Source organism: Falco biarmicus, chromosome 3 (genome assembly GCF_023638135.1).
Source record: "Falco biarmicus isolate bFalBia1 chromosome 3, bFalBia1.pri, whole genome shotgun sequence".
NCBI lineage: Eukaryota > Metazoa > Chordata > Aves > Falconiformes > Falconidae > Falco > Falco biarmicus.
This window is the reverse complement of record NC_079290.1, coordinates 56,691,188-56,717,036: the sequence shown is the minus strand read 5'-3', so window position 1 is coordinate 56,717,036 and position 25,849 is coordinate 56,691,188. Positions and strand designations below refer to the sequence as shown.

The following is a 25,849-nucleotide window of genomic DNA, read 5'->3' as shown; positions in this document are numbered from 1 at the left end:
CCGCTACCCTAACTCCCGAGCCTGTCCCGCTCGGGCCGAGAGAGAAGTGATGAGCAGTGGCAAAGGCCCTTGTCCCGCGGCTGCTGCTGGGACCCCCCTTTCCCAGCTGGGGCGGGCTGCCTTGCCGTGCCTGCGGCGGGGACCCTGGCGGCGGGCAGCGGCGGGCAGCGGGTAAGCGGTCGGCAGCTCCCCGCTGGGCTGGGCGCTCCTGAGCGCTGCCGATGCCCTGATCGATAAGTCCGTTTCAATGTCACAGCCGCTGGGGAATGGAAACACTCCGTGTCGTGGGGTGGCCTTGATAAAAGTGTATTTTAAGTAGCGCGGATAAGCGAACTGGAGAAGGAAGGGGGGGAGCTGCCGGCGCGTCGCCTGTAATAACCGCTACGCTTATCAGCCTGGCCTAAACTCCCCGGCAGTTTCTAAAGTACATTAAGTTACATAAACATGGCTCGGAAAAGAATACACTCCATCCTGCGATAGTCACCAAAGTGACCCCTCGTACCGCCTCGCACCCGAGCCCGCCTCGCCCCCACGGCTGCAGCGCCCCGGGGGCACCGGGGCCCGGCCCGGCGGGCGATGCTCGCTGCTCCCGGGGCTGCCTGGGCCAGGGGACGGGGGGCGTGCGGCGGGACCGGGGCCTTCCCCGCCTCCCCAGTGCACCTCTGGTAAGGGATCAGTTTTGCAGAGACCCGGGAGTGGGGGAAGGAGCAACCACGCTGCGCCTGCACAGGGCTTTCCCCCAACTCTTTTCTGGGACGCTGAAGTGCCCATGAGGGAATTTGCCTTAACTGGATACAAAATCTATTTTTTCCCAGGCTGCTCCTTCCCTCTTCGGCCCCAGCTAGCAGGAGCGACGGTTATGGCGCTGGTACCACCGCCCCAGCGGTGCCTTTCCGCGCCGAGCATCCCCCCACCTGCCCGGCTTTCCTCTACAAAACCGCCCCTGAGCTCTCCCTGCAGATTCTCCCCCGGGTCCCTATCACAGCCCCGGGGCAGGAGACACCCGAGCAGCTCCCGGAGCCCAGGGGTGAAAGTTACGTCAGAAGGGATTTGGGAAGGGAGTGACGTCATGAAGAGTGAGGAACCGCAGGTTATATGATTTGAGCCGTTCGAGAGCAAACCTGAAACGAAAAGGAGTGTAGAGGAAAGGGGTGATTGGGAATGGTTTCCCACTCCGGTCCCAGTTTAAACCGGGTTTTCTTATCGAGTCTATCGGAGGAAATAAAACGAAACTTGTAATCCGGCTATAACGTAAACAGGCTAATCAGCGGTGAAAAAACCCGAGGCGCCTGAAGTGTAAAACACGGGTCACTTTGGAGCCAGGGGAAGAGGCGCCTGCCAGGCCAGCGCGGCGGTTCTTCCTCGCAGCCACCGTCACCGCTCGGGCAGGCACCCCCGGCCCGGCCCGGAGCTCTGCCGCCCAACCCCGGGGGCACAGCGGCACCCATACCCTCCTCCCAGCCAGCAAAACCCACCGCTCGAACCCACCCACCCCCGGCATTTCCCTCATTATTTCCCACCCTTAGACGTGTTTGAAACACCCTCGGGTTTAATTCGAGAAGGGGCATCCGAAAGACTTAAAAGAAATGCAGGGTTTAAAGCCGACAGCTCCCTCGGCGCTTTTCAGCACAGGAATTCGCAGTGGCAGCGCCCAGGCTGGGAAGAAGCGGCGTGGGCACCGACACATGTGCCTTCCCCTGCTCTTGTTGCTCTTCTGCAGGTAAAAACCACGGGAAAATGTTTTAGGTTGCAAGTTCTCGTCGGAAGGCACGCCGGGCGTCCACGGACAACGAATCGCTGCCCTCGCTTGCAAAAGCTTATTTTCTATTTAATATTATACCCACTAAAATACATCTAAAAGTAAAACAAAACAAAACAAAAACTTAAACGTGGCACGGTGACCAAAAGAACAGTATTATTTAAAGAGAACTGACAAGAAAGAAGTATCGCCTTTAATCATACAATTTAATAGGGAAACGGTTTCTCGGGAAAGTGGTTATTTTCCGATCAAACCGCTGCCGCGCTGTACCACAAAAATTAACGAGCACAATAAAACTTCGAGGTCGCAATCGGTCCACCCACGCCGGCACAGCAGATGGCTACAGCCAGAATTTTACCGTACTCCCAGCACTGCGAATTCTTCATCTCCCGTTCATCTTGCCTGGAAAGACCGAAAGAAAAGCCGTGCCTACCCCAGGAGCGACAGCACCGCGCATCAGCAGCTTTGGGCTCGGTTTCTGTCGGGAGGGCTCATGTCTGCCGGGTGCCGAGAGCCGGGCTCTGCTCTAGTCCAGCCCTTTGCCGCAGATGACTCTTTCTGTACAAACTGATGATGACAGATATCCAGCTGATAACCTCTGGTGAACGAAGTTATTTTAATTTCCAGTCACTTTCCTGCTAAGTACCATATCAGTTTGTACACAGCCGAGATAAGAGGGCCGGGGGGGGGGGGGGGGGGGGGAGGAGGGGGGGAGAAGAATAAGAAAGAAACAAAGGAAAAATGCCTACTGCCTGCTGCTGGGGTGGACACATCCCACAGCTTGCTTTGGCTTCACCTGACAGTTGGGGCAGCTCAAGGAGGAGCCACATTTTTTTCCACTCGGATATCTCTGTTTTTAACGAGCGAAAATACGGAGATATGGGAGGGCTGGGGGAGACATTCACCTGGTTGCTTAGGGCGAGAGCCAGACGTGCATCCTCCCGGGCCTCAGGGGCCGTCCGCTGCGAGGCCGGGAGGCGCGAGGAAAAAATCCTTATGAAAGGTGAGTGTTCACCCTAAAGAAATTATCCGGGAGAGGGAAGAGTGTGTACTATCTCTGGGTTAAAAAAAAAAAAAAAAAAAAAAAAAAGAAAGAAAATAAAAGAAAAGAAAGGACTCGGGCATCTGTGAGGGCCAGTCCCCTCTGCTCTTCCCCGCTCCCCGAGCAGGGAGGGGGTCCCGAAGTGCCCCCCGCCCCCCCCCTCCCCTACCGGCTGGCCGCCGGGACTGGCACCCCTGCGGAGCTCCGTGTTTGTTTAGGGCTCGTCGAGCCCAATCAGGGCCGGCTCCCTGCAGTTTTCCGGCAGGGCTGCGAGAGGCGCCTCCTCTCTCCTTTTTATACATGAGCCGCCGGCAGCAGCCGCCGGACTCGCCGCCGCCGCTCTCCTCCGCCGCACTGGATTTACGCCCGCCGCGGCCCCGCGCCCCGGCCCCATGCCGGGCACCGGCAGCAGGTTTGGCCCCTCGCGCCGCCGTCCCCCCACCGCGATTTCCCTTCTCCTTCCCCGCTCTCCTGCTCCTGCCCCTCTGCCTCCGGCCGCTCCCGGAGGAAAGCGGCGCGGCGGCTGCGCCTGGCTGGGGGAGCCCGAGGGAGACTCTGGGCAAACATCCGACGCCGGTGCCTGGAACCCTTATCTGCCGGAGCCTTATCTCCCAGTTATCTCGCAGGAGGGAGACACGTATGTGGTGCCTATTCTCGAGGGGGCTCTGTGTGCGTGTGTCCTGTATTCATGTGCCTATATTTATCTGGAGAGCCCCGAGGCGGGCTGAGAGCGGAGAGCCTCGCCACCCGCTCCTCTTGCTGTCACTTCTCTGCGTCCCCTTTCGCTTTCTGCCCCTTCCCCCAGCGACCGGGCACCGGGGGCTCCTGTGGCTGTCCGGCCTCGCTCATGCTGGCGGCTCCGGAATGCGGCCGGTCTCGGGGTGGAGGTAGGGGGTGGCCCGAATGTTTGCGGGAGGGGTGCCATCCCCCAAAGGTGTGCTCGGGCTCGGGGCAGCCCCCCCGCCAGGGCTGCCGGCTGGCACCGGCCCCTGCCGCAGGCACAGCCCGCCGGGCCGGGCCCCTGCCCCGGCTCGTGTCCCGGCGCCGCCGCGCACACGTCGGGGCCCGGCCCGTGCGCATCTCCTGGCTCTCGGGTGCCTTTCCCTCCTCCTCCTCCTTTCCGTGACCTTGGGCTGGAAATAAGGAAACAAGCGAGGCGATGCGCGGAAAAGCTAACATCGCTCTCCGGAGAAGTAACCTTAAAGGGATCGCCTTACTAATTGTTTTCTCGATGGAACCGAGTCAAATGACTCATTCATTGAAATAACCATAGTAATAACAACAACGACAGCAGCCAGGGAAGGGGCTTTGGCACAGACCAGGAAAATATCCCTCTTCCCCGCTCTCTGTCCCCACGACCTCCCGCCCACCCTTGCCCCGGCGTGCTTCATCTTGGAATCCGCAGCCCGGGATGCGGAGGGAGAGGGCAGCAGCCCGAGCGGTGCAGGGAACAGGGCCGGAGCCCGCAGCCCCGTCCCCGCGGGATCGCGCTCTGCGGGGCGCTGCGCGGCCGACGGCTCCCGTCCCGTGTTGACCTGGGCTGCTTGATCCCATCCCGCCGGGGCGAGGGACAACAGCGCCGAGGCGACATGACTGATTAAGCGCTCAGAGGGTCCAGATAAGCCCTGATGAATCTCATTAAGGCAGGGAGACGGGCTGTCCTGTTTGCAAACTTTGTTATTATTATTTCTCTCTTCCCCCCACCCCCCGCCCCGCTCTTCTGTGTCCTCCTTCTCCGCCCTGCCCTGCGGACCCCCCCTCCACTCCTCCTCCTCCTCCTCCCCTCCTCCCCCTTCTCCATCCACACCCAGCGGCTAGAAGGGGACCTGGATGGCCGTGGCTGAAGGCGGCTGGTGCGCGGTGAAGCGGTGCGCTGCGGACGCCGGTGGTTCCTCCTGCCCGTTCCTGACCAGGCAGCCGCGCCCGTCTCCTCCTTCGCCTTCCTCCTCCTCCTCCTCCTCCTCCTCCTCCGGCGGATCCCAGGGCGAGCGCGGCTCCTCCAAGACTCCTCTGTCGGAGCCCGACGGCAGCCACCGGCCGGCCCCACCGCCGACAGCCGCCGCCGAGGGCAGGTCGCTGCTCGCCCCCTACGTGCACTTCGGGGCCCCGCATCCCTCCGGCCTGCCCAGCTGGGAGGACATCCTGCTCTTCGCGGATTTAGACCAAGCCAACAAACTGATCTGGTCCAGCCGCGGCCCCAAGCTGAGCGCCCTCGGCGCCGAGCAGCCCGAGGACATGTACCAGACCCTGGCCATATCGGCCGCCCAGGGCCCCACGCCTTACGACGGGTCTCCGGGCGGCTTCATGCACTCCACGCCTAGCTCGCCCGTCTACGTGCCCACGACCCGCGTGGGCTCCATGCTGCCCACGCTGCCGTACCTGCAGGGAAGCGGGGCGACCCAGCCCAGCCACCCAGGCGGCGGCCACGCCGTCTGGTCCCAGCCGGCCGCGGAGAGCCCCTCGTACAGCACCGGCGGCGGCTCCCACCCCTCGGGCCGCTTCCCCTATTCTCCCAGCCCGCCGGTGGCCAATGGGGCCTCCCGGGAGCCCGGCGCCTACAGCAACAGCCTGGGTGCCAGGGACCAGTACAGCCCGCTGGCCCGGCCGCTCAACGGCTCCTACCCGGGGCCCTACACGTCCTACGTGGGGCCGCAGCTCACCCCCGCCTGGCCCACGGCGCCCTTCGAGAACTCCATGCTGCACTGCCTCCAGGGCCGGGCGGCCCCCATCCCCGTCCGGGCACCCAGCACAGGTAAGGCCGACCGCCGGGAGCGCGGGGGGCTGGCAGGGAGGGGAGGGCCGCCCGTGCCGGGGCTGCCCGCTGCCGGGGGCCCCGGGGGTGCCGGGGGGCGCGGGGTGGCGGCGGTGGGTCGGCCCCGGTGCGGGGTTTGCTGGCCGGGAGGCGCGGCGCCGGTGCCGGTGGCAGGACGGCGGTCCCGGGGCCGCGGCTCTTCCGCAGCGGCAGGGGCCTTCGTCGTGTGCGCTGGGCTGGGGGGACACAGCCCCGAAAAACGGCGGTGGCTGGGGTACGGTGGTCGGGGCTGCAAACCCGCCGTTCCCAAAACGGATCGCCCGGTGTAAGCCTCACTTTTAATTTTCCCAGCTCCGTACGTTCCTGCTTTCCCTAAATCTGGCCATGAAATGTTGACAATTTCACTGCGAATTAACCTTATCTTGTCGCTTAGAGGAAAATCGCAGGAGCTAGCTTAGCCCATGTTGGATTATCTCGACTACAAACCACTTCGCTGCTTCGTAAAAAAAAAAAAAAGCAGCAAAGCAAAACCTCGGATATCAACGAGAAACCTCGTTTATAAACTATTGTTAAAATACGGCACCTTCTGATGGAGTTTTACTTTCGCTTCCGAGGTGTCCCGTCTCTTTTTAAAATTAATTTATTTTTTAGTTTAGGAAATTCTCGGTGTCATTAAATTAATTGTGGAAGGGGAGGCTGAACTGCTGTGATTTAATCTGAGGTAGAAAGATTAACGATTATAGCAGCCTCTTCAGATTTAGAGTATGTGTATGTGTATATAAATACAGATGTATAGAGAGGTGTGTGTGTGTATATAAGTACATTTTTATATAAATGTATATTTATGTATGTAAATATGTATGTGTACGTATGCACACTCGCACACACACATTTGATCAGCATTTGCTTTAATCATAAACTACCCACCAGGTAGGTATATTTTATACACACTGGGATTTTTCTCCCGCAGTGCAGTGCTGACAAGATTACATTCGATGGCTTTTCATCTTTCTGTAGGGGTGTCCACAGTGCTCCTCCTGTCTCTCGATGGTACCCGGTGGATTTAGGCATTTTCAGCCTCCCATTTGGTGTTTACTAACATGACAGAGGGAAGAAGACTCAGTTGTAGTGGTGGTAGCAGAAAGGCAGAGCAAAGCCGAGAAGCCGCGTCTCAGGCCGACACGAAAGCAGAGTTTTTAACTGTATTTCCCAAAGTTGCAGTGTAAAATTAGGTGATGGAGGAAAGGAATCCTGGGTTAGTGGTTTGTTTTTTTTTTTAGGGAGAGAGGTGGGGTTGGAGAATCTCACGGAAGGGAGAAGAGGGGCGGGGGAGAAGCGGCAGAGGAGGGAAGGAGCAAGGCGCCGGAGGAGGTTGGGGCAGGAGTGCCAGGCCAGCCCGGGAGGGGCACGGCAGCGGCCCCTTCTCCTGGGGGGCTTTCGTCCGCCCCTGCCCCTCCGGAGCCGCTGCCGCGGGGCCGAGAGCCCGGCCGGCCGGGACGAAGTAGGGGCCCCTTCCCCGCGTTTCCCTGGACAGTGCCGCCGGCCCCCGGTGCTGCGGGAGGGGGCAGGGGTCGGCCTCTCGGTGAGAGGCAGGGTGGGTGCAGGGGGGGCCCCATCGCGTTGCAGCAAAGCAGACGGGAGGTTTCTGGTCCCGCAAGACAAAATGCAGCAGCCAAGCTGAAACCACGCGTGTTCCCCTTTCAAATGATCATGTCAGCGGTCAGGAAAATCGTAGCCGCAGTGTATTTTTACGGCTAAGTATTAGACAGTGTGATGCGGCTTTCTTAACGTTACCCGTAGAGTTACTAAAACATTATCTAAAATTAAAACTTCATTTTGCTTTCCTTGGAGATAAATGTATTTCTCACACACTAAGGGGAAAAATATTTTAAAATCCCCGAGAAATATTGTCACGGCAGAATTTCTTTCTGCAGGCACGAAGGTAATGTTATAAAGTAAATAGCTGAGACAAATAACTGTTTAACTTTCAGCGTCCTTGAAGCCTTAAGCATTTTCCTGATTACAGCCTTCAATGGCGCTTTTAGTGCAAAGATTAATAAATCTTGGCGATGTGCTAAGAGCTATGAGCTGACCACGTAAATTGAACTGTGCTCTCTGGACTCTGCCGTGTTCCTGTTCGGCGCCTAATAATTTGCGAACGAAGGGAGGAGAGGCATGGCTTGCGGTGGGTGCGGGCCGAAAGGCCGTTTCTTCCTCAGCCCAGCGCCGCCGTGTCACCGCAGCCCTGTCCCCAAAGCTGCCTGCTGATGATAAGCTCTTTCACTTCACAGCGCAAAGTTAGTAAGTGAAACGCTAAAGAATAACCCAGTGATGAATTAAGGCAGGTAGCGGAGGGGATGGAGGAAGCAAAAAAAAAAAAAAAAAAATAATCAGTGACGAGGCTGTGAGCCTGAAACAGCCTTTCCCAGCCTCGACTCGAACGTTGCTGCAGAAATCCAAACACCTCCTTCTATTATTCCTGCACAATGTGGCACGCTATATGTAAGATCCGTATTTATTCTTTCCCCCCGAAATATGGAGAGGTGAGTCAGAACAAGAATATAAGGATTCGCATGAGTGAAGGTGTTTGCTTTTATAGGTGGGTTCTCTGTTTTTTGCCGTGCATTTAGACCTCCCCCCCCCGCCCCCCCCCCCCCCCCCCCCCCGTGTTCAGTAGCTGTGGGAGCAGGAGGCAGAACACCGCATGTTTTTCCATTTCCTCTGTTTCCTACCAGCTAGCTCGAATCTGACCAAATAGCCGAGGTGAAGTGGTGGCTGTCTTGGCACACCAGAGTCCCAAATGCTGTCTCTGAGTCTGAAGTTTTATTAGTTGCGAGGCATTTAAAAGGGGAGTTGGGGTAAAAACTGCTTGCCCAGCCTCGACCCCGGGGAATATGGGCAAAGCTATCGCTCCTTATATCGCTGCGGCCCGGCTCCCAGGGTGGGCTTCGGAAGCGGGCTATTCTGGAGGGCAGCTACCTCCCCCTGCCCCCCTCCGAAGCCCGGCGCAGCCGCCTCTCCGCCCCTGGGTACGGCGGCGGGGGTCTCACCCCTCCAGCGGACCCCGGGCCGCTCCAGCCACGTTCCGAAAGGCCAAATCCCGATGTGAGTGCGGTGCTGCCGGGGGTCGCCGCTCCGCCTGGCCGGTGCCCCCCAGCCTGTCCCGGGCAGCACCGGCTCTGCTCCGGTTTGTAAAGCAAAGGTTGCTCCGGAGCCGGCAGCGAGGCTGGTACAGTTAAAGAATTTTAAAAAGAAAGGAAAAAACCCAAAAAACAAAAAAACAACCAAACAAAAAAAAGATTTTGTAAAAAGTCACCGCATGGCCGCGATCGTGGCCGGGAATTGCTTTCCCGGGGGCTGAACAGCGCCGGTTGCCGGCTCGCCCGGGGCCGGTCTCCCGGCGCGGCGGGGTCGGGGCAGAGCTCCGCGGGGCTCCGCGCCCACCGGCGGCCGTGCCCACCGCCTCTCCCCTCTGCTCCTGCCCCCAGAGCTGCTGGAGGACCTGTCCGAGAGCCGGGAGTGCGTCAACTGCGGCTCCATCCAAACCCCGCTCTGGAGGAGGGACGGCACCGGCAACTACTTGTGCAACGCCTGCGGGCTCTACACCAAAATGAACGGCCTCAGCCGGCCCCTCATCAAACCCCAGAAGAGAGTGGTAAGTGGGGGATGGAGGGGGAGGAGGGGGGGCGAGAGGAGCTGCGCCCCGAGGGACCCCCACTCAGCCCTAGCCAGCGGGAAAACGTGGACAGGGATGGGGGAGCGCAAGCAAAGCAAATCAGCCCGGTGTTGCCCCCAGCTGCAAAACAGAACTGGGGCTCCTGACTGGCTTTGGAGGGTGGTGACGGGGCTGGCAGCCCTCTGGGTGCTGCTCCGGGCCCTCCTCCGGGCCCTACGCTGGCAAAATTGCCCTCGGCCCCTGGTGAGCAGCACACCGGGCACAGGCCAGCTTGGCTTTTTGAGTTGATGAATCTTGGTGGTGAGGGGGGCATCGGCGGCTTGAACGGAATTTTTGCGGCTTGATGTTGGACGTTTCCAACAGAAAAAAAAAAATCAAGGTTGGAAAGTGTTTGTTCAGAGGGCTAGGAATTTCTCCAGACCTGCTTTGTTTGCTGAGAGCTCGATCCTTGGGAATGTAAGCAAGTTTTGTATATAATTCAAAGAAAACCAATTGTTTAAACAATGATAATAGCCTTTGTTTTGTTTTACTCCTAAGAAATGAGCAGCAATTTTTCTAAAAATATACTCCTAAAACTAGGGGGGGGAAATAAATAATACAAACCAGAACCCCTGTTTATAACTCAGGCTGGCACTGAATAGGCAGGGAGAAAATTTAACAAGTGGGAACTGCACATTATGTTTAGCAAATCTGGGTGGAGGGTCAGCAGAGAGAAAGAATACACTCTTCAGTAATGGCTGTTACCGCGTGAGCCACAATAAATCATGCCGGTATAATCCAAGCTGATGTTTGGACCCTTGTGTATGGAGACAGTGTATCAAACCCATCAGCCTTTCAAGCCCCTTTCAGTCACGCCAGCTGCTTCCCTCCGTGCCTGTTTTCCTAGCGTTAAAACACATCCCGTTTTTTATTTCACAACTGTTCTAATTTAATGCCCTTACGGGAGCAGGGGAAAACGAAAACCAAATGCATGATGATCAGAGAATGCAGTAAGGGCTCGAGAACCAACCCCACCTCTGCTTAAAGACCTTTCTTGTAAGCCAAAGAGTTAATTTAACTTTAAGACAGAGGTTAGTTACTGCTGGGTGCCCGTTTTTTTTTTCTAGCTGGTTGTCCACTAAATTTCATGGCACAAGGTGTTACCTCATTACTGGGGGACAAACGCAGCGGACAGGCCAGATCTGCCGCTTGTCTGGTGTCGGAGCTGCGACTGGCCACGGCACCCTGGCCCAATGCAGATTTTTGATTAGCTGATACCTGGCTCTGGCATTTCATTTCTGTCCTTTTTTTTTTTTTTTTTTTTTTTTTGCTTTGATGGAGGGGGTAGGGGTGTGAGGAGACTAAAACAGAGTCAAACCGCAGCCCGATTTCAGCCTGACACCTCGGCAAAATAACTCTGAAATAGCACTGTGTAACAATCCCTTCTGAGTATCCTAGCCATAACTATAAATCAACCAGGACTGTGTGTTCATACAGTTGGAAATATATAGGTGAGAAGGGAAAATGTTTTCAAAATGCTAAACATGTTTAGATTGCCCCGAAGTTTCTGATAAAATTCCTGCAGCAGAAAAGTCGTTTTTGGCTTCAAAACATGCCAGCTTCCCCACTGTTTGTTTAGATACGGCAATGACCAAAAGCTATTGAAATAAAATAAATGAAGATTATATACCAGACTGCATACAAAAGAAAGAAAGATTAACAGAGTGAAATGGTCTGACAGCATTTCACTTGCAAAGACAGAAAACAAAGCGTATGTGTTAGGACCAGCTTTTTTCTACCCTATGCATGTAAAACTCATATTGAATCGAGGGGCACAATTTGGACACTCTGTGTGTATGTATTTAATGATGAGGTAAAAAATTCTGTTTTCATGAGACCTGGCTTTTTAAGATTATATAGTATATGCATGTATTTCAGCCTGTATTACACTTGGCTGTTTTTTGGGGTTGTTTTGTTTGGGTTTTTTTCCTGAGCAATTAAAAATGGATTACTGATTCAAAGTTACAAAATTCGTATTTGATCTAGAATTCTTTCTGAGCTGTAGTGTAAGATGACAGCTTACTGCTAAAGAAACTTTAACTGATAAAATTCAAGAAAACTTGGTTATTACTCTAGAATATTCTTCATTCTTAAAACTTTTATTGGTTTTCCAAGTGGCAGGCAGCTCTGCAGTATCAAAGGTGACTGAGTTATGTCTAACAACCCAGCAGTAAATGATTCAGGAGGAAGGGCATTGTACCCTTAAGTTAGTAATTTTGGTTATGGGTGCTTTATAGTCAGAATAAGATTAATGCAATCCTTTAAAACTGACTTCTCCATGTAAACTTGTTCAGCTGCCAGAGACAGAGCTAGGCACAGATTTTTTTGTATTTTTTTTGACAATGTGATACTTTGAAAAAGACTAGATTTATGATGTAGCTGGAATTCTTTGCTTGTGATGAACGTAAAAGAGATCACTCATTACAGGGACTTTTATAACCCATTCACCTTCATTTCACATGTTTATGAGGACTGCCTTCACTGATGATATACAGCCTGCAGCCATAAAGCTCCGGGTTATACGGTTATTTCTGATACAAGGTTGCTTCATCTTGGCTCCAAACTCCACGGAAGAGTGTCATAAATGGCTTGTTTGCAGTGGGGACCTTGTTGTCACCCACAAGCTTTTCTGCTGGCTGAGGGGAAACTCTGCTCCGTAAAACACTCTCCCGAGGCATGTTGTTTTTCGCACAAGGGTAAAAGGGGCGATGATGAAAAGATCTTTTTACAAAGACGCTGCCGTTTGTATGTGTTATCCCTGGGACTCCCACAAAAGTTTTCCTTAGCTGTGGTGCTACTGAAGGCAGGTGATTAAAGCAGCTGGTTTTGCCAATGAGTTGGAAGTATTGGTGGCAGGTTCAGAGCTGCCTCCTTGCTCACCACACAGGAGAGAGTGTGCTGAACTGGCTGGAGAGGTGGCACAGCAGTGATGTGCCTTCTCTTCAGCTGGACGGAGCTGTAGTGGAGATGTTTCCTAGCTGTCCTGCTGGAGGAATAGCCAGAGCCTGGAGGTCTGAACAGAGGTCTCTGTGTCAGCAGCTCCCAAACGTGAGTTCTGCCTCAGCCATGCCTGCCCAGAATTGTAGACTCACAGTACCTCTTCATGTCAGCTTTCCAGTCTCTGAAATGAGGATAATCTTGATTTAACTCTGCGACATCGCTGACAGATGCTATAAAAAAAGCTCCTACCATCCCCGCTGCGTGTTAAAGTACTTCTTATAAACTGTAAAGACATAAATCATTCGCTCCTGCCTACCTTTTACATCTGTGTTTGCCTATGCTTGCCTTCAGCCTTCGTCCCGGCGGCTGGGCTTGTCCTGTGCCAACTGCCACACCACGACCACCACCCTGTGGCGCAGGAACGCGGAGGGTGAGCCCGTCTGCAATGCCTGTGGCCTCTACATGAAGCTCCATGGGGTAAGCGGGCGCTTCGCCGAGGGAGATTCCCCGTTAGCTCTGATGCTTCTTGGGGGAAGGGGTGGTCCTCCTGCTGGTGGGTGCCCGGTGATTTCAGGGGGTGTCATTGGGCTTCCTCAGGTCGGGGCAATGTTTCTGTGGATGCTAATGGTCTTGGCTCACAGTTTGAACCGTGGAGTTAACAAATGGTGAACAAAATGGATAAAATGACTGAAAAATGTGTGACATTAGAAAACGGTTATGCCATTTTAGCAAGTTATGCTTTTGACAAGCTATGTGTTTGCTGTTGTAGCTCTCCTGACAGACTGTACAAAGAAACCACCTCTGGATGAGTGGCAGAGGTCTTTTTTCAACCAGGATTCAAACCAGCTCTTCAGTGGGGAAAATAATCCCTAGAACTTTAATAAGACAGGTTTTTTACAGACAGACATAGCCATGCCAGCAAAACTTTAAATGTAATTTAAGCCATAGCTATGCCAGCAAAACTTTAAATGTAATTTCAGACACTAGTAGGCAATAATAAAGGTAGAAAGTAGTTCTATCCTGAATGTGATGGAATAGGTTTTGGGTGAGACTTGGAGCCTGTTATGCCTCTGTGAATTAAGTTACAGTCAAGCACAAGTGTTTGAAGAGTGAGGGCATTAGGAGTGATTGGGACTTGGTCTGGCCCTCAAGAAAAATGTAAATGGTATCACAGGTTTAAAAGTTATAATGATAGTAAGCATATGCCTGAATTGTCTTTCCCCAAACTTGTGCTATCATTAAGTTAACATATATTTTAAGCCGAAGTTTTCTGTATAATTATCATGATGACACAGAACACAAAAGTGATTTTTGAGCACATTTTTCCTATAAATATAAATTTGGATACTAAAAAGCTGTATCACAGGCAGAGCTGCTTATAAGAACAAATACTACATCTATTATGGCCTAAAGCTTCTGTCCTAAGACACTTAACTGACGATGATACGGTTTGCGTAGCTGGTTCACAGGTAGAGAAGTATTTTTTTCCCTCATATGCGTTCTTGCTTTCCATAATCAGCCCCTGGAGGTAATTCCTGACTGACTGGAATAAGGAATCAGAGATCATATAGAACCTGTCCAATTTAATTTCATATGACCTATGGCCAAATGATGCTGGTTTTCCCTAAAAGTGTGCTGTTTTTCTGTGGACTGACTGAGGTGTTGGAAAAACTTCAATTCACATCAAGAAAAACATTTCCCTGCTTTCTTTATTCAGCTAAAACTCTCCATAAAACAACCCATTGCTTTGCCCAGGTGAAATGCAAAGTTTTTTTGGAATCAGTACTGTGACACGGAAAATTGACTCACTGTCCAGGCATTTTCAATATGACTATTTGATCTTATAGCATTGATATTAGACTACTTGTACAACTCTGTGATTGGTGTGGAAATGTAATTTTTTTAGGTTCCCCGACCTCTTGCTATGAAAAAAGAAGGAATTCAGACCAGGAAGCGAAAACCTAAGAACATAAATAAGTCAAAGGCATGCTCTGGTAAATATAAAAAGATAAGACAGTTGAGCTGCAAGAGTTTTTTTCCCTGGATGGAAAATATTTGTTTTTAATACCAATTCCTCATCTTTCAGGTAACAGTACTACTGCGGTTCCTATGACTCCAACATCCACATCTTCTACTAACTCAGATGACTGTAGCAAAACCGCTTCTCCCAGCACACAGACTGCAGCCTCCGGGGTAAGCCGTAAGCCTGTATCTGTATCTGTAAGAAGGCCGATCACTGTGCAATGTTATCACAGCTTTTATCTTATCTAGCACAACAATAATCTAAACAAACTTTCCGGTTTTGTTAGCTGATACTAGAACAAGATTTTTGGAGGATATTACATATAGCTGTAAACAGAACAGCAAGCTGAAGTGCTTTACAAACCTCTTAATTAAGATCTATATAATTTTTATGATTACGTTAACTACAGCTTAACCTCAGATGTTTTGTTTTGAAACGTTCAGGTTTTTTCCATTTCAGAGGTTTTCTTTTGGAGCAGAGACAATAAATCATGCCCAATTGAACCTTTCAAGAAACAATTGTGCATGTACCCCTTTTTTTCTGAAGTGATCTGATAAGAAGTTATAATTCAATTCACTGCTGCTGTCATATTTTCCAAAAGCTGCTTTATATGCTTTATATCTCTATCTCTATCTCTACATCTGTATCTATATCTATATATCTATGCATTTTTACACATTATCCCAAATGACTGGTAAACCCCAGCAAAATGTTATCCTGCTGTATGAAGGGAAACGTGAAGGCTTTTTTTTAAACTAAAATGTGCACTTAAACCCCAACCCAGACCCAGCTGAACTCAGGCTGAGGTGCCCTGCTGATGGCAGCGTGTAGGGGATCAACCCTCTCAGAGGGCTCCGCAGGGACAGATCTCAGCATCTGGCAGCACCAAGCTCCAAAGGAGCGCCAGAGGAGCACTGATCATCCCCTGCTTCAGTTCTGATCCTTATTTTGCATTATGTATTCAAACTACCTCAAACTTCCTTTCTTCACTCAGTTAACATGTATGAAAACAAATACTACCGCTAAAGTTGCGAAGCTTAATGTAGATTAATTTCTAACCCCTTGGCTATACATACCCATATCCACACTCACTCCTTGGGCCTTCTGTATCCTTTAATCTGCCACATCATTTCTTTGAAAAGCTTTCCTAAAGTGGCTTTCTCTACTCCTTTATTAATAAAAAGAAGACATTGTTTATAATAACTATTTTTCAATATGTCTCAGCATTCCCACATCCAAATTCCTTTCAATAGTTTAATTCCTGACGTACAAAGTTTCATTGTACGAGGGGAGGAAAAAAAACATTTTTAGCAAATGGGATTGTTCGTGGACTGACAGGGCCACCCTGTTTCAGAGGCACTGGGTTTTGGGTTCGGATGCTGCCAGACAGGGATATTGCTAAAAGGGCTTGTCTTCGCCATGAGAAAACCCTGCCAGTCCAATAAAATATCACATCAAAAAAAGAGAAACTAACCCAAAAATGAAGTGTTACTGGGTTTCAGGCTCCCCCAGTGAACCACTATGCACTGTCTTAGGTTGTCCCCTAATAAAATGCAGCCAAATTTTCCTTACATTTTCTTTACATTGCCTTAAGCGGGACTACCGATCCTGAGGAATGTTGTGAGATTTATATAATGGACAGAATTTGAAGCACAATCCCAGCTGGGGCCGAGGCTGCAGTGGAGGCTGTCGGCAGCACAGCCATGTGCTGCTTGGGGAAGGAGAGACCGTATGAACGAGATCCCATGTCCTCTGTGCTGTTGCCTTCTTGTCTGGCTAAAGCCTGCCTTGCTTTCTGTGGCCCTTCTCCCTAGGAGAGCTTGTCAAACCTGTTATTAATAATCTTTATGTTATAATTTGAATAGTACCATTCATAATTTAATTTTGCCAGGTGGAGTTGTGTGGATACCAGAGGGGAGCAGGGTGGGGGCATGGTCTGTGAGCCAGAAGGCTAGTTGAGAGCGATTAGCAACTAAGAGCAACTCCCAGGGGCCCTGAGGCTGCTCTTAATTACATGGTGGCATCCCCCAGTGCCAGGACTTCAGTTGTCTCTGATTTTTCCATAGCAGATCAGGCTCGGAAAAGACCCTTGCACAAGGGCCAGGGAAATCTGTCCCCTTGTATCCAGCAGGCAGCACAGTAACATCTGCAGAGCGTTTTCCCCACCATGATTTGATCGGATGTGCCCTGCAATATGCAAAGCACTTGCATATTTCCTCTTGTGAAAAATTTCAGGGAAAGGAAGTGATGGAGAGGGGCTGTGAAACATGCTGAAGTGGGGAGGCCGCAGCAGCCACCAGACATAGGGGCATCACCCTAACTCCCCTCCAACCCTACATGAAGGGCCAGTGATCTCCCACCCCTGCACCCCGGCCCCATATGTATGTAAATGAGGATGGGGTTTGCAGGGGAGCGGCTGTCAGGACACGTAGTGGGTAGAGCCATATCCTTCCCTTGGGCTCCTGGCTTTGTCCAAGCACCAGCAATTCAATGGGATGAGGAGCAGGGAGCCTAGAGGTTGAAAGTAGAAAGCGGTGGCTCCCCTTGCCCCAGACATCATCTGGGAGCCTGACTACTAGTTGCAAAGGGAGTGAAATAATTTCTTATGGGCCTAAATCCTGTGGGAGGGGCTGAGCACTCACAAGGCCCATTGAAGGTGTGGGCAATGAAGGGATGCCAGCATTTTAAAGTGGGGCAGCCTGTAATCTGATCACATGCTGAAGCAAAGATACTCTTCTAAACTTATGTTTTCCTTGATTGTTTTTTCCTTTTTCCATTTGAGTTGAGCCATTGATAGCCCATACATAGAACTGTATTTATTCTTAGAACAGGCAGTGGTACAAGGTGAATAAACTTCTCCAGGCCATGTCAGGAGGGAAAAAACCCTCAGATGGATGAACGCAGGCTCTAATCTTTGGTTGCTCTAGGGAGAACAACATCAACTATTGCCAGCAGTCCTGGTGACGTGGCTGAAATGTGGGCACCTGCTGGAAGGGTGAACCTGGCTCATTCCCTGTGGATTGCACAGCTGGCATGGCAACTTGTTTTTGTTTTGCTCTGTTTTTACTTCTCCAGTCTTTATTCTGTGAAGCGGGGAAAAATGCCAAATTGACATTAGGCAGAGAAATCTGATGACGTTTTAGAAACTGTTGTGTGAAATTCACAGCAATGTTGTTGCTAAATGAAACAGAGAAAACGAATTCCTCTACTGGTACAAAAGCAATTTATTATGCATTTTATGGGAGGCTGCCAAAAGACTTCCCAGTTATGTAGAAATCTAATGGAAATGAAATTCAGCAGAATTCATTTGTGTCAGTAATACTCACTTTTTGCCCTACCTTTCTTTATCTCTTTTAAAGTAAAGAGGGGAGAGCAGAAAAAGAGAAGGGCAGCAATTACTCTTGGAAATGTCTTTGAGACTATCTGTTTCGAGACAGAAATCTTATATGATGCCAATTTTGAAACAGATTAGCAAGAACCCTAAATGTTGATTTTACATTCTAGCTGAGGTTTAAACATTTAAAAGATATGATTAATGAATTGCTGTGGGTGCAAAATTGATTTCAAACATCTAAAAATTTAGAAGTGTTTGGATCAGAGATATTTTGTTGTCCCATTGTAAAGGGGCTATTTGCCAAATTCACATCTGGATCTGGGATTTAGGCCTATTTCTGTTTTCCTAAGCACTGTAAGTACTGGGAGTCCTGTGTTACTAATGTGGAAAAGGTCCAGCTCCATGATATATGAAGTTGCCTTATGTCCCCATAAAAAGAAGATTTGGAGGTTTCAGGCAGCCTGCATCTGCATTTATACCTGCTCTCCCTTTGATGCTGCTGAAACTGTACAGAGAAAAGCTATGCAGAATAAGCTGCTAAAAGAAGGGCACGATCTGTAGCGCACACCCATCCATTTCCAAGCAGGGGCTCCAAGTAGTGTGATTACCAGAAGGACTTTATTTCCTTATTAGGTTAAAAGGCAGTATGAAAACTGCTGTAAAATCTGCTTTTTATGGCAGGACATGGAGGCTCCTTGTGCCTGGGCTGATGTCAGTAAAGGCTCAGCAGCACCAGGGGAGCTCCTCTTTCAGAAGAGTCTACTGTGCCCTTTGCTTCCCGTCTGGAGCTTCCCCAGAAAGACTGGAATCACACACCCTAGAGTAACTTAGGACAGTGGCCTTGCAGGTAAAATTAGCGCTTACTTCCCTTGGAGGTTTACCTGGAGAAGCAGTTCAGGACTGGCTCTTCAGTGCTGTAGGGTGGCGAGTGAGAGAGCTGACTGAAATGGCCTCAGCAGGTGGTGAGCTAGCAGGAAAATGCAGTTCTAACCATCCCCAAAATGCCTCACAACCTGGGCTGAATAATCTGAACAGCTTCTCCTGCATTTGCTTTCCTTTGTTTTCAAAAGAGGGTTCATGAGATGGTTAGAGGTCCTTTGCACCTTTTTAGGCAGCGGATTGGTAGGATATTCATGTAGGTTGTGGGGGAATCGGCCTCCATACAGTGTCTCCCAGAGTCTGGACAAACCAGAGACTTGACCTCTTTAAAAAAATCTCCTAAACACCTGGTTGCTGGAATATTGAATGGCCAAGGGTCCTTCAGACTATCTGATGATAAGATTTCAGTGGGTATAGAATAATTTTGTAGCCATCAGGACAGAGTTCTGATGAGAAAGGCTCACCAGCATGGTTGGTAGGACTTTCACCTGGAAAACGGGAACACGGTGCTTCAGTCCTGGTATGAATAAATATTTATCTAAACCAGGTGGAATAAGATCAACAGGAGGCATGAGGAACATGGCAACCTAAAATACCAAATAGTCTGGTAGTCAGAGCATTATGCTGGGAGACCTGATACTCCATTTTAAATCTTCTCTTGGTCTCCTATCTCTTCTGCATTAGATCTCGCTCCTGGACAAAATAAGATGCTGCTTTCTTTTCCCCGCTCAGTTTCATACATTCAGTCATTCATTTTCTTTGCTCTGTGTACATGTATTCAAAAGAGAGCATTTCATTTTGTATCAGAGTGAAGCAATCCAGCTTTTTTGTTTCAATGGGGAAAACCAAGGAAAAAGAGTGTCTTTCGTTCTACCTAAAACTTCTATATCCATATGGACACTTATATTTTGTTTGGTTTTGTTTTATTGCCAAAGCAATAAAGCTAGTTATTCATACAGCCCTCGACAGCGGTGGGGTCATCAGCTTTCCCAAGCCACACTGGAAATTGCCTCCCTTAGGAAATTAGTGAAGTATTAATCACAGGTTTATGTTGCTGTAACACAAATGAGAGATTCAAAGACATGTAAACTTAACATGTCAGCAATATAAAGAAAAAGATCAATTGGACTAGCAAGAAATGACAACTTTGTGTACTAAGAGGGTCACTAAATCAGAAAAAAACCGCTGTGGTTTCGCAGTGCTGAGATTTGCTCTGCAGAAAGCAGGGAGTGACAGTATTGGGAGAAAGTGCTCTTAATGGGGATGGCAATTATTGCAGGGGGGCTCAGACTGGAAAATTAAGGACTCCACCACAGTTTGCCACAACACGTTACATGCAAAAGAAGTTTTTGCAAGTGTGTTTCAGCTGCCTATGGTTATTATTTAAGCATAGCGAAACTAAACTAGACTAACTGAGGAGGAAGAGAGTGTCAGCTGAGACTCGGGTTACTACAGACTTAGTGTAATGTCCAAAATTCATGGAGCATTTGGAACCTGTGAAGTGGGTAGAGCAAAGGTCTATCTGATAGAGCAAAGGTCTAGATCGAGGCTCTTTGCCACCCACACCTGTTAGCACAACACCTTACCCAGAGCTTTGGCCTCTTGGCTGTGGAGATGTGGGGGAAGGCTGGGGGTTGGTGGTCCGAGAGAAGTTCCCTCCCCTCTCCCAGCAATCTGTGGTGGGAAGATGGTGCAGGAACTAGTGGGTAGAAGAAAGCAGGAGTCCTTCAGCCAGAAATGCTGGTGGTGTTTCCCAAGTGCTGGCTAGGACAGGTTGAGCAGGCTGGTTTTGATCTGCACGGGGGTGAATTTGGCTCCAGAGTGCTGACAGCATGTTTGGGTATGACATAGGTGCCTAAGTCCCCCTGTGGCTCTGGCTGAGGTCTCCCTGTGAGCATAGTGGACAGGTCCTCTACAAAAAGGCCATCTCAGATCCCCGCAACCTACCTGGGGGGTGCCCCATGACCAGCTCCTGCTGGTTTAGGTAAAAAGAGGAACCTTTGCAGATACAAACACAACTTTCTGTTTGTTTGGGAGGCAAGCTCTTGCCAACGGGCTTCATTCTTTTTTTTCCTCAGGAAGCTGACCTTCAGTTGATGATCTATCCTATTATCAGATTTCAGCAATAACAATAAATCCATTACCTTTTTATTGATAGAGCCAGCAGTTGTCAATTAGAGGAGCTTGTTGACTTCAGCAGCATTGCTCAGCTTATTTATTCCAGCTGAACAATGTTTTCTAATAACTAACTGTAACCTCTGTCGTCTTTCATCCCTTAAGCTGGGGAAGTAAGCACACGCAGGCAGGCTTGGGAGCAAAGCCGTGATTCAGCTGTGTCCTTTTCATGAGCTAAAGTTTGTTTTCCGTGCCTCACTTTGGGAGCTGCCCGAGCTGCCTGGATTTGTCCTGACATTACCGGGGTGGGGTTTCCAGCCCCAGCAGTCCTGCCCAGGTCCTGGCTCAATGGAGGCAGGATCCGGCCTTGGTTGGGCAGGGATGGGCAGTCTTCAAACAGGACGTGCCTCTGTGTCCTCCCTTCTGGGGTGCCTGAGGGAGGGGTAGCTGATAACCCCACATGGAAATGGCAGGTCCCTGCACCCCACCTTTGTAGGGCTGAATCAGGAAAAGGGCAAATTACACTTTCCAAGCCCTGAAAAAACAGGTAGTGATAAGATATTTGCCTACCGGAACAACAGCGGCAAATATGGGCAAACGGGAACCTTTCAAAGCAGCTCCCAGTGTTTTTAGCTCAGGCTGAGCAAACACTGCTCAACTCTAATTTAAATCCTTCTTCACCCATGGGGACACTTGGACTGTTAAAAAAGATGTCTTTTGTGCTAACAGCAGTTTATTTGATGTATTAGAAATAATAATAAAAAGCCTTTTTGAAAAACTGGGCTGATGCAAGACCAAAACCAGACCCAAAGGTTAGTGTGAGACCCACCTCATCAAATTATCTGTTCGTAGTCACAGGGAAAAAGAGTATGGGGATTTGCTGTCACTGATTGGCAATTGTGTATTTAAGGGAGTGATAAAACAGCTTTTTTAGGATTAGAGCTATTTTGGTGCTTTTCTGGGGGCAAGCAGTTGTTCCTTCCGTCTCTGCATTTCTGGGTAATGACTGGCAGAGTGGGATCCCGCTGGATGACTGGGTGGAACAATAGCAGTGATCAACCATTTTAACAGAAGTGAAAGAAAATATAGGAGTTCGGGTTATTTCAGACAAAAGTGACTGCTGGCAATGAGTATCTTTTTCAGAAGGTGAGGTTTGCCCTGGGTTAAGCATGGCAACAAGAACCTTGCACAGCACTGTTTGGAAATTACATTTGAATAAATGACGTCTTGCTTTTCCTATGTCAGGACTGCTAGCTTGGCATGGCTCCAGGAGAGCCAAGAGCTCTACTCTTGTAAAATGATTAAATATGTATACTTTTCACTTAAACGGCAGGCAGGAAGCTTCTGCAATCACAGTTTAGGATAGTCTTTTTTTTTTTCTTCTTTCTTTTTAAGAAATCTCATCCGAAGACTATCCATTAACAAGTAAATTAAGGTTTTAGAGCTGACATATCCAAGAGTTAATTTTGCATGAAGTCAGCTCTTAAACATTTCCTTTATCAAGTGAAAATGTTGCCCCTTCTCTGTCTGGCACTGTGAATTTTTCCTCTTTAGCAGATCTGCTCAGCCTCATGGAAAAAATGATCGTTCCTTTGTCTTTGTAACTCTCCATTTCACTGTTAAAAGAAATGGACTGGTTGCAGCGCAGTTCAGAAGTTCATCTTCGTGCCTACCGGGGCTCCCCTGCGCATTGTCTTGTGCATGTAGGTGGTGGAACAAAAAGACTCTTGATTCAAAGGCATGGTGTTTCTCCACTTGAGATGAAAAGAACACCTCCTTTAGTGGCCAGTCTTACAGGGATAAGGTAGTTGTGGCTAGCGTTTTGAAGGGTGAGGAATGATTTTAGGCATTTCATGGTCAAGGTACCAAAGAAGGCTGATATCCAGGAGGTGCTCCACACCTGCTGCTGGAGAACGGGGAGGTTATCAGGCTTCTTCCACTGGGGAAGCGAGGCTGTCAGTGCCACCACTTCCAGATTACCTTTTTGGTGTTGGCATTTGTGACCCCTTCAGTAGGGGGCAGTGGGACACATGCACATTACCTTCTTCATCGTGGTCCCTTTTCCAGGTTTTTCTGCACATCATGTGCTTTCTTTTCCACCTTGCTGTGAAGATAGCCATGTACTGGTATGCAAACACAGGTATCACTCCCATCAGCGGGGCTGAATGAGTGGGCTGACCCTGAGGGAATTTTTTCAGTTTCAGGATTTTGAGGCACAGGGGCAAGCAGAGGGGAAGCCCTGGTTTTCCACAGAAATCCTGGGATAGTGGCTGTGTCCTGAGCCCACCGTACTACTACTCACACCCCAGTGCGTGCGAAGCTCACCTGCTCAAGGAAATTTCTCTTTGCTCTTTCCCCCACTCCAGGCAAGCTCGTCGGTGATGTCTGGCCCAGGAGAGAGCACCAGTCCTGAAAGCAGCAACCTTAAGTATTCAGGTCAAGATGGGCTGTACACAGGAGTCAGCCTGACCTCCACAGCTGAAGTGACGGCATCTGTGAGACAGGATCCCTGGTGTGCCCTGGCTCTGGCGTGACCTGGTGTGAGAGAAGCTGGATCCCAGCGCTGTGCAGCAGCCCCCAGACGCCCGTGCATGGTTTCTTCTGCAGAGCAGTCATGGTGGCAGTGAAAGTACTGGCAAAGACCATTCCTCTGAAATTGTTTTTGTGCCTTGGCAGCAGAGGTGTTTTTCAGCCTCCAAAAGAGGCTCTGCTGAAGCATCCAGTTCCTCATCTATGCAAGAAAAATACACGGAAAGAACATGCCCACCAGGGGATAGCTAATGCAGCCTTATACGCTCTCTCTCTCTCTCTCTCTCTGAAAAAAAAAAAAAAAAAAAAAAAAAGAAGAAAAGAAGAAAAGAAAAAAGAAAAAAAAAGAAGAGATAAATCCAGACTTATTCATAAATTTCAGAAATACATCCTTGACTTACCCAGCAGTGCTGCCTGTCTGATTGTATAGTTGTTTTCACTCTTTCATCGCCTTCTCCCTCAAGAATTTGGCAGGAGTTGTCAGTGTCGGGGAGGGAGCAGCAAAGACTTTAATTACCAGAGATAGTAAGATGCTTTTTAAAGAGTGTCAGACGTGTGTACTGCTCGAGTCAGCGCAGATGTTTTGCACCGAACATTTGATGTCTTTGCCCTGTCGGTTCTCTCCTCCTGCACCCTCCATCTTCAGCGTGCCTTGCTCTTCAGAGCCCAGCTACGCCCCTGGAAGAAATCACAATGTTTGGTACAAGTCTCACAAGGTCCAGCTGTTTAAGGAGATTTTGGGTTTTTTTTTTTTTGTTGTTGTTGGTTTGTTTTTTTTTGTTTAAAATATTTACTCACTTTGCAAGACTGAGATATAACTTTTAAAGTACACTGTGACTGGTGTTTATGAAAGTTCGTATTTTCTGGCTGAACTGTATAGAGTCAGTCAAAATTTGTAAACAGGGTAGCAATCCGATATTTTTCTTCCATATATACAATAATTTTTTTTAAGAAGTGCAATTTGCGTTGCAGCAATCAGTGTTAAATCATTTGCATAAGATTTAACAACAGTTTTTATACGAATGAATGAATGTAAACATTTTAACTTAATGGTACGTAAATAATTTAAAAGAAAAACTTAACTAGGCATCCTTAGGCTTTTTAGCGCAACAAAAACCCATCCACTTTCTGTATTTCCAGTTGTTAAAGCAAGAGTTTCAAAGAACAAGCCTTCTCTCAGGAAAATTGCCCTAGCCATTTGCTCGGAAGTGTAAAAAAATGCAAGTGCATCCCCAGGTGGTTTTTTTTTTGCCATTGAATAAGTATGTGCTGGAAAGAGACAAATCACAATGAAACTTTACTACCTAACTGATACATATGTAAATACTCCAGAAGATATTTAGGCATCTTGAAAAAGTAGGGTGCAATCTGTATAGTGTGACTGACGCATAGTTAGGTTGGTTTCCATTGGTTTTTAAGTGGGATGTCATTTGGAAAGTTGTTTCATCAGAGCTTTACAAATAAAAGGGTATCATTTTGGGATTTCCCCCCGGCCCCGTACACTGTGCCTTCTCCTTTGTCTCCAACGCAATTGTTAAGCTACATTAAAATCTTTGGAAATTTACTTGATAGGGGAACGTGTCTGATGGCTGCAAGGAAGTGCCTGCTCTGTCTAGCTAAGTCTGCAGTGCCTGTGGCTTTTCTACAGCTCCCCTCACTACACCTTCGGATGATACATAAAACTAGGGCTTCCGTCTACCAACATAAGCCCCTCATGGGCACACGGGAGGTTTTTCTGGTGAAGGTCTGGGGAACTGATCCCACGCCTTGTGAGGACTGTCATGGTTTTGCTTGACCTTCACACCATAGCTAAAGGGACTCACCCAGGTCCCCTGTGTGTGCAGGTATCCACCTGTCACCCACTGCAGTTGTAACTGCTGAAGGCTAACTGGGTGGCAAAGCCTGATGGCATCCTCTGGTGGCTAAAGATGAAGGGCAGCAAAAACTGAAGGCACTGCTACTGAAAAGACAAGATGGTGAATTTTAGCTACTGAGGGGAGTGGAAAACCTTGCCCTGGCTTTGAGGACTGGTCTTCTGCATTGCTCAGCTGATTGCAGCAAGACATACTGCCAGGTGTGATTTCGAGCTACGCTGGCAGTACTGTCAGACTGGGAAGCTGAGATGCCCAATCTCCGTACTGGAGTGTCTGTGGTGCATCTCTTTGCCTCTCTAAGCCAGACCTTCATTTGGTGTGAACTGGGACAGCTCCTTGGCCTCCAGTGAAGCTGTGCTGATTTGCACCAGCTGAGACCCTGCTCCTTGGTTTTCCAACCCTGGCAGTCAAGGCCAGCTCCTTACCCTGGGGGTGTTGTGAGGATGGTGGGATGAATACTGCAGCACAGCCCTCGGAGGGGAATGGCTTCTAGCAAAAAGAGGTGAAGCTAAGCCTCACCTGGGGTTTAGGCTGCTCTGGCCAGCCAGGAGTGGGGACCCCCTTCCTGGTGGGGCCATCATGCCAGGCTTGGTGCTGGGCCATCTCATGTCCCTACTCCCTGGGGGTTGATGCAGTTGGGTTCCCCAGCCCTGCTAGCCTTGGGGCCGTGTGGGCTTGGATCTCGTGATTTATAAAAATAAATCCCTATCTAAGTGCAAAGTGAGCCATGCAGAGAAACAATGGGTTTAAAAAGCAAAAGTTGTGGAGAAGATTGCGAGTATATTTCCTTTTGGAGCATTTGTTGGCTTAAGTGCCCTTTTCTGTGATTTTCCAGGGTTGACACTTAAATAGAATAAAAAGCTGTTGCTAACTGGTGTTGAAGAAAG

At 49.5% G+C, this 25,849-nt stretch overlaps 1 protein-coding gene across 1 annotated transcript; it reads left to right on the top strand.

Annotated features, from left to right (window-relative positions):
- The first annotated feature begins 3,012 nt into the window (after window positions 1–3,012).
- GATA6 (GATA binding protein 6) lies at window positions 3,013–24,588 on the top strand. Its single transcript, XM_056332397.1, has 7 exons — window positions 3,013–3,213; window positions 4,613–5,553; window positions 9,042–9,208; window positions 12,560–12,685; window positions 14,115–14,202; window positions 14,295–14,401; window positions 22,926–24,588. The coding sequence occupies exons 2-7, from the start codon at window positions 4,632–4,634 to the stop codon at window positions 23,091–23,093; spliced, it is 1,578 nt and encodes a 525-aa protein (XP_056188372.1). The 5' UTR covers window positions 3,013–3,213; window positions 4,613–4,631; the 3' UTR covers window positions 23,094–24,588.
- Window positions 24,589–25,849: the final 1,261 nt, after the last annotated feature.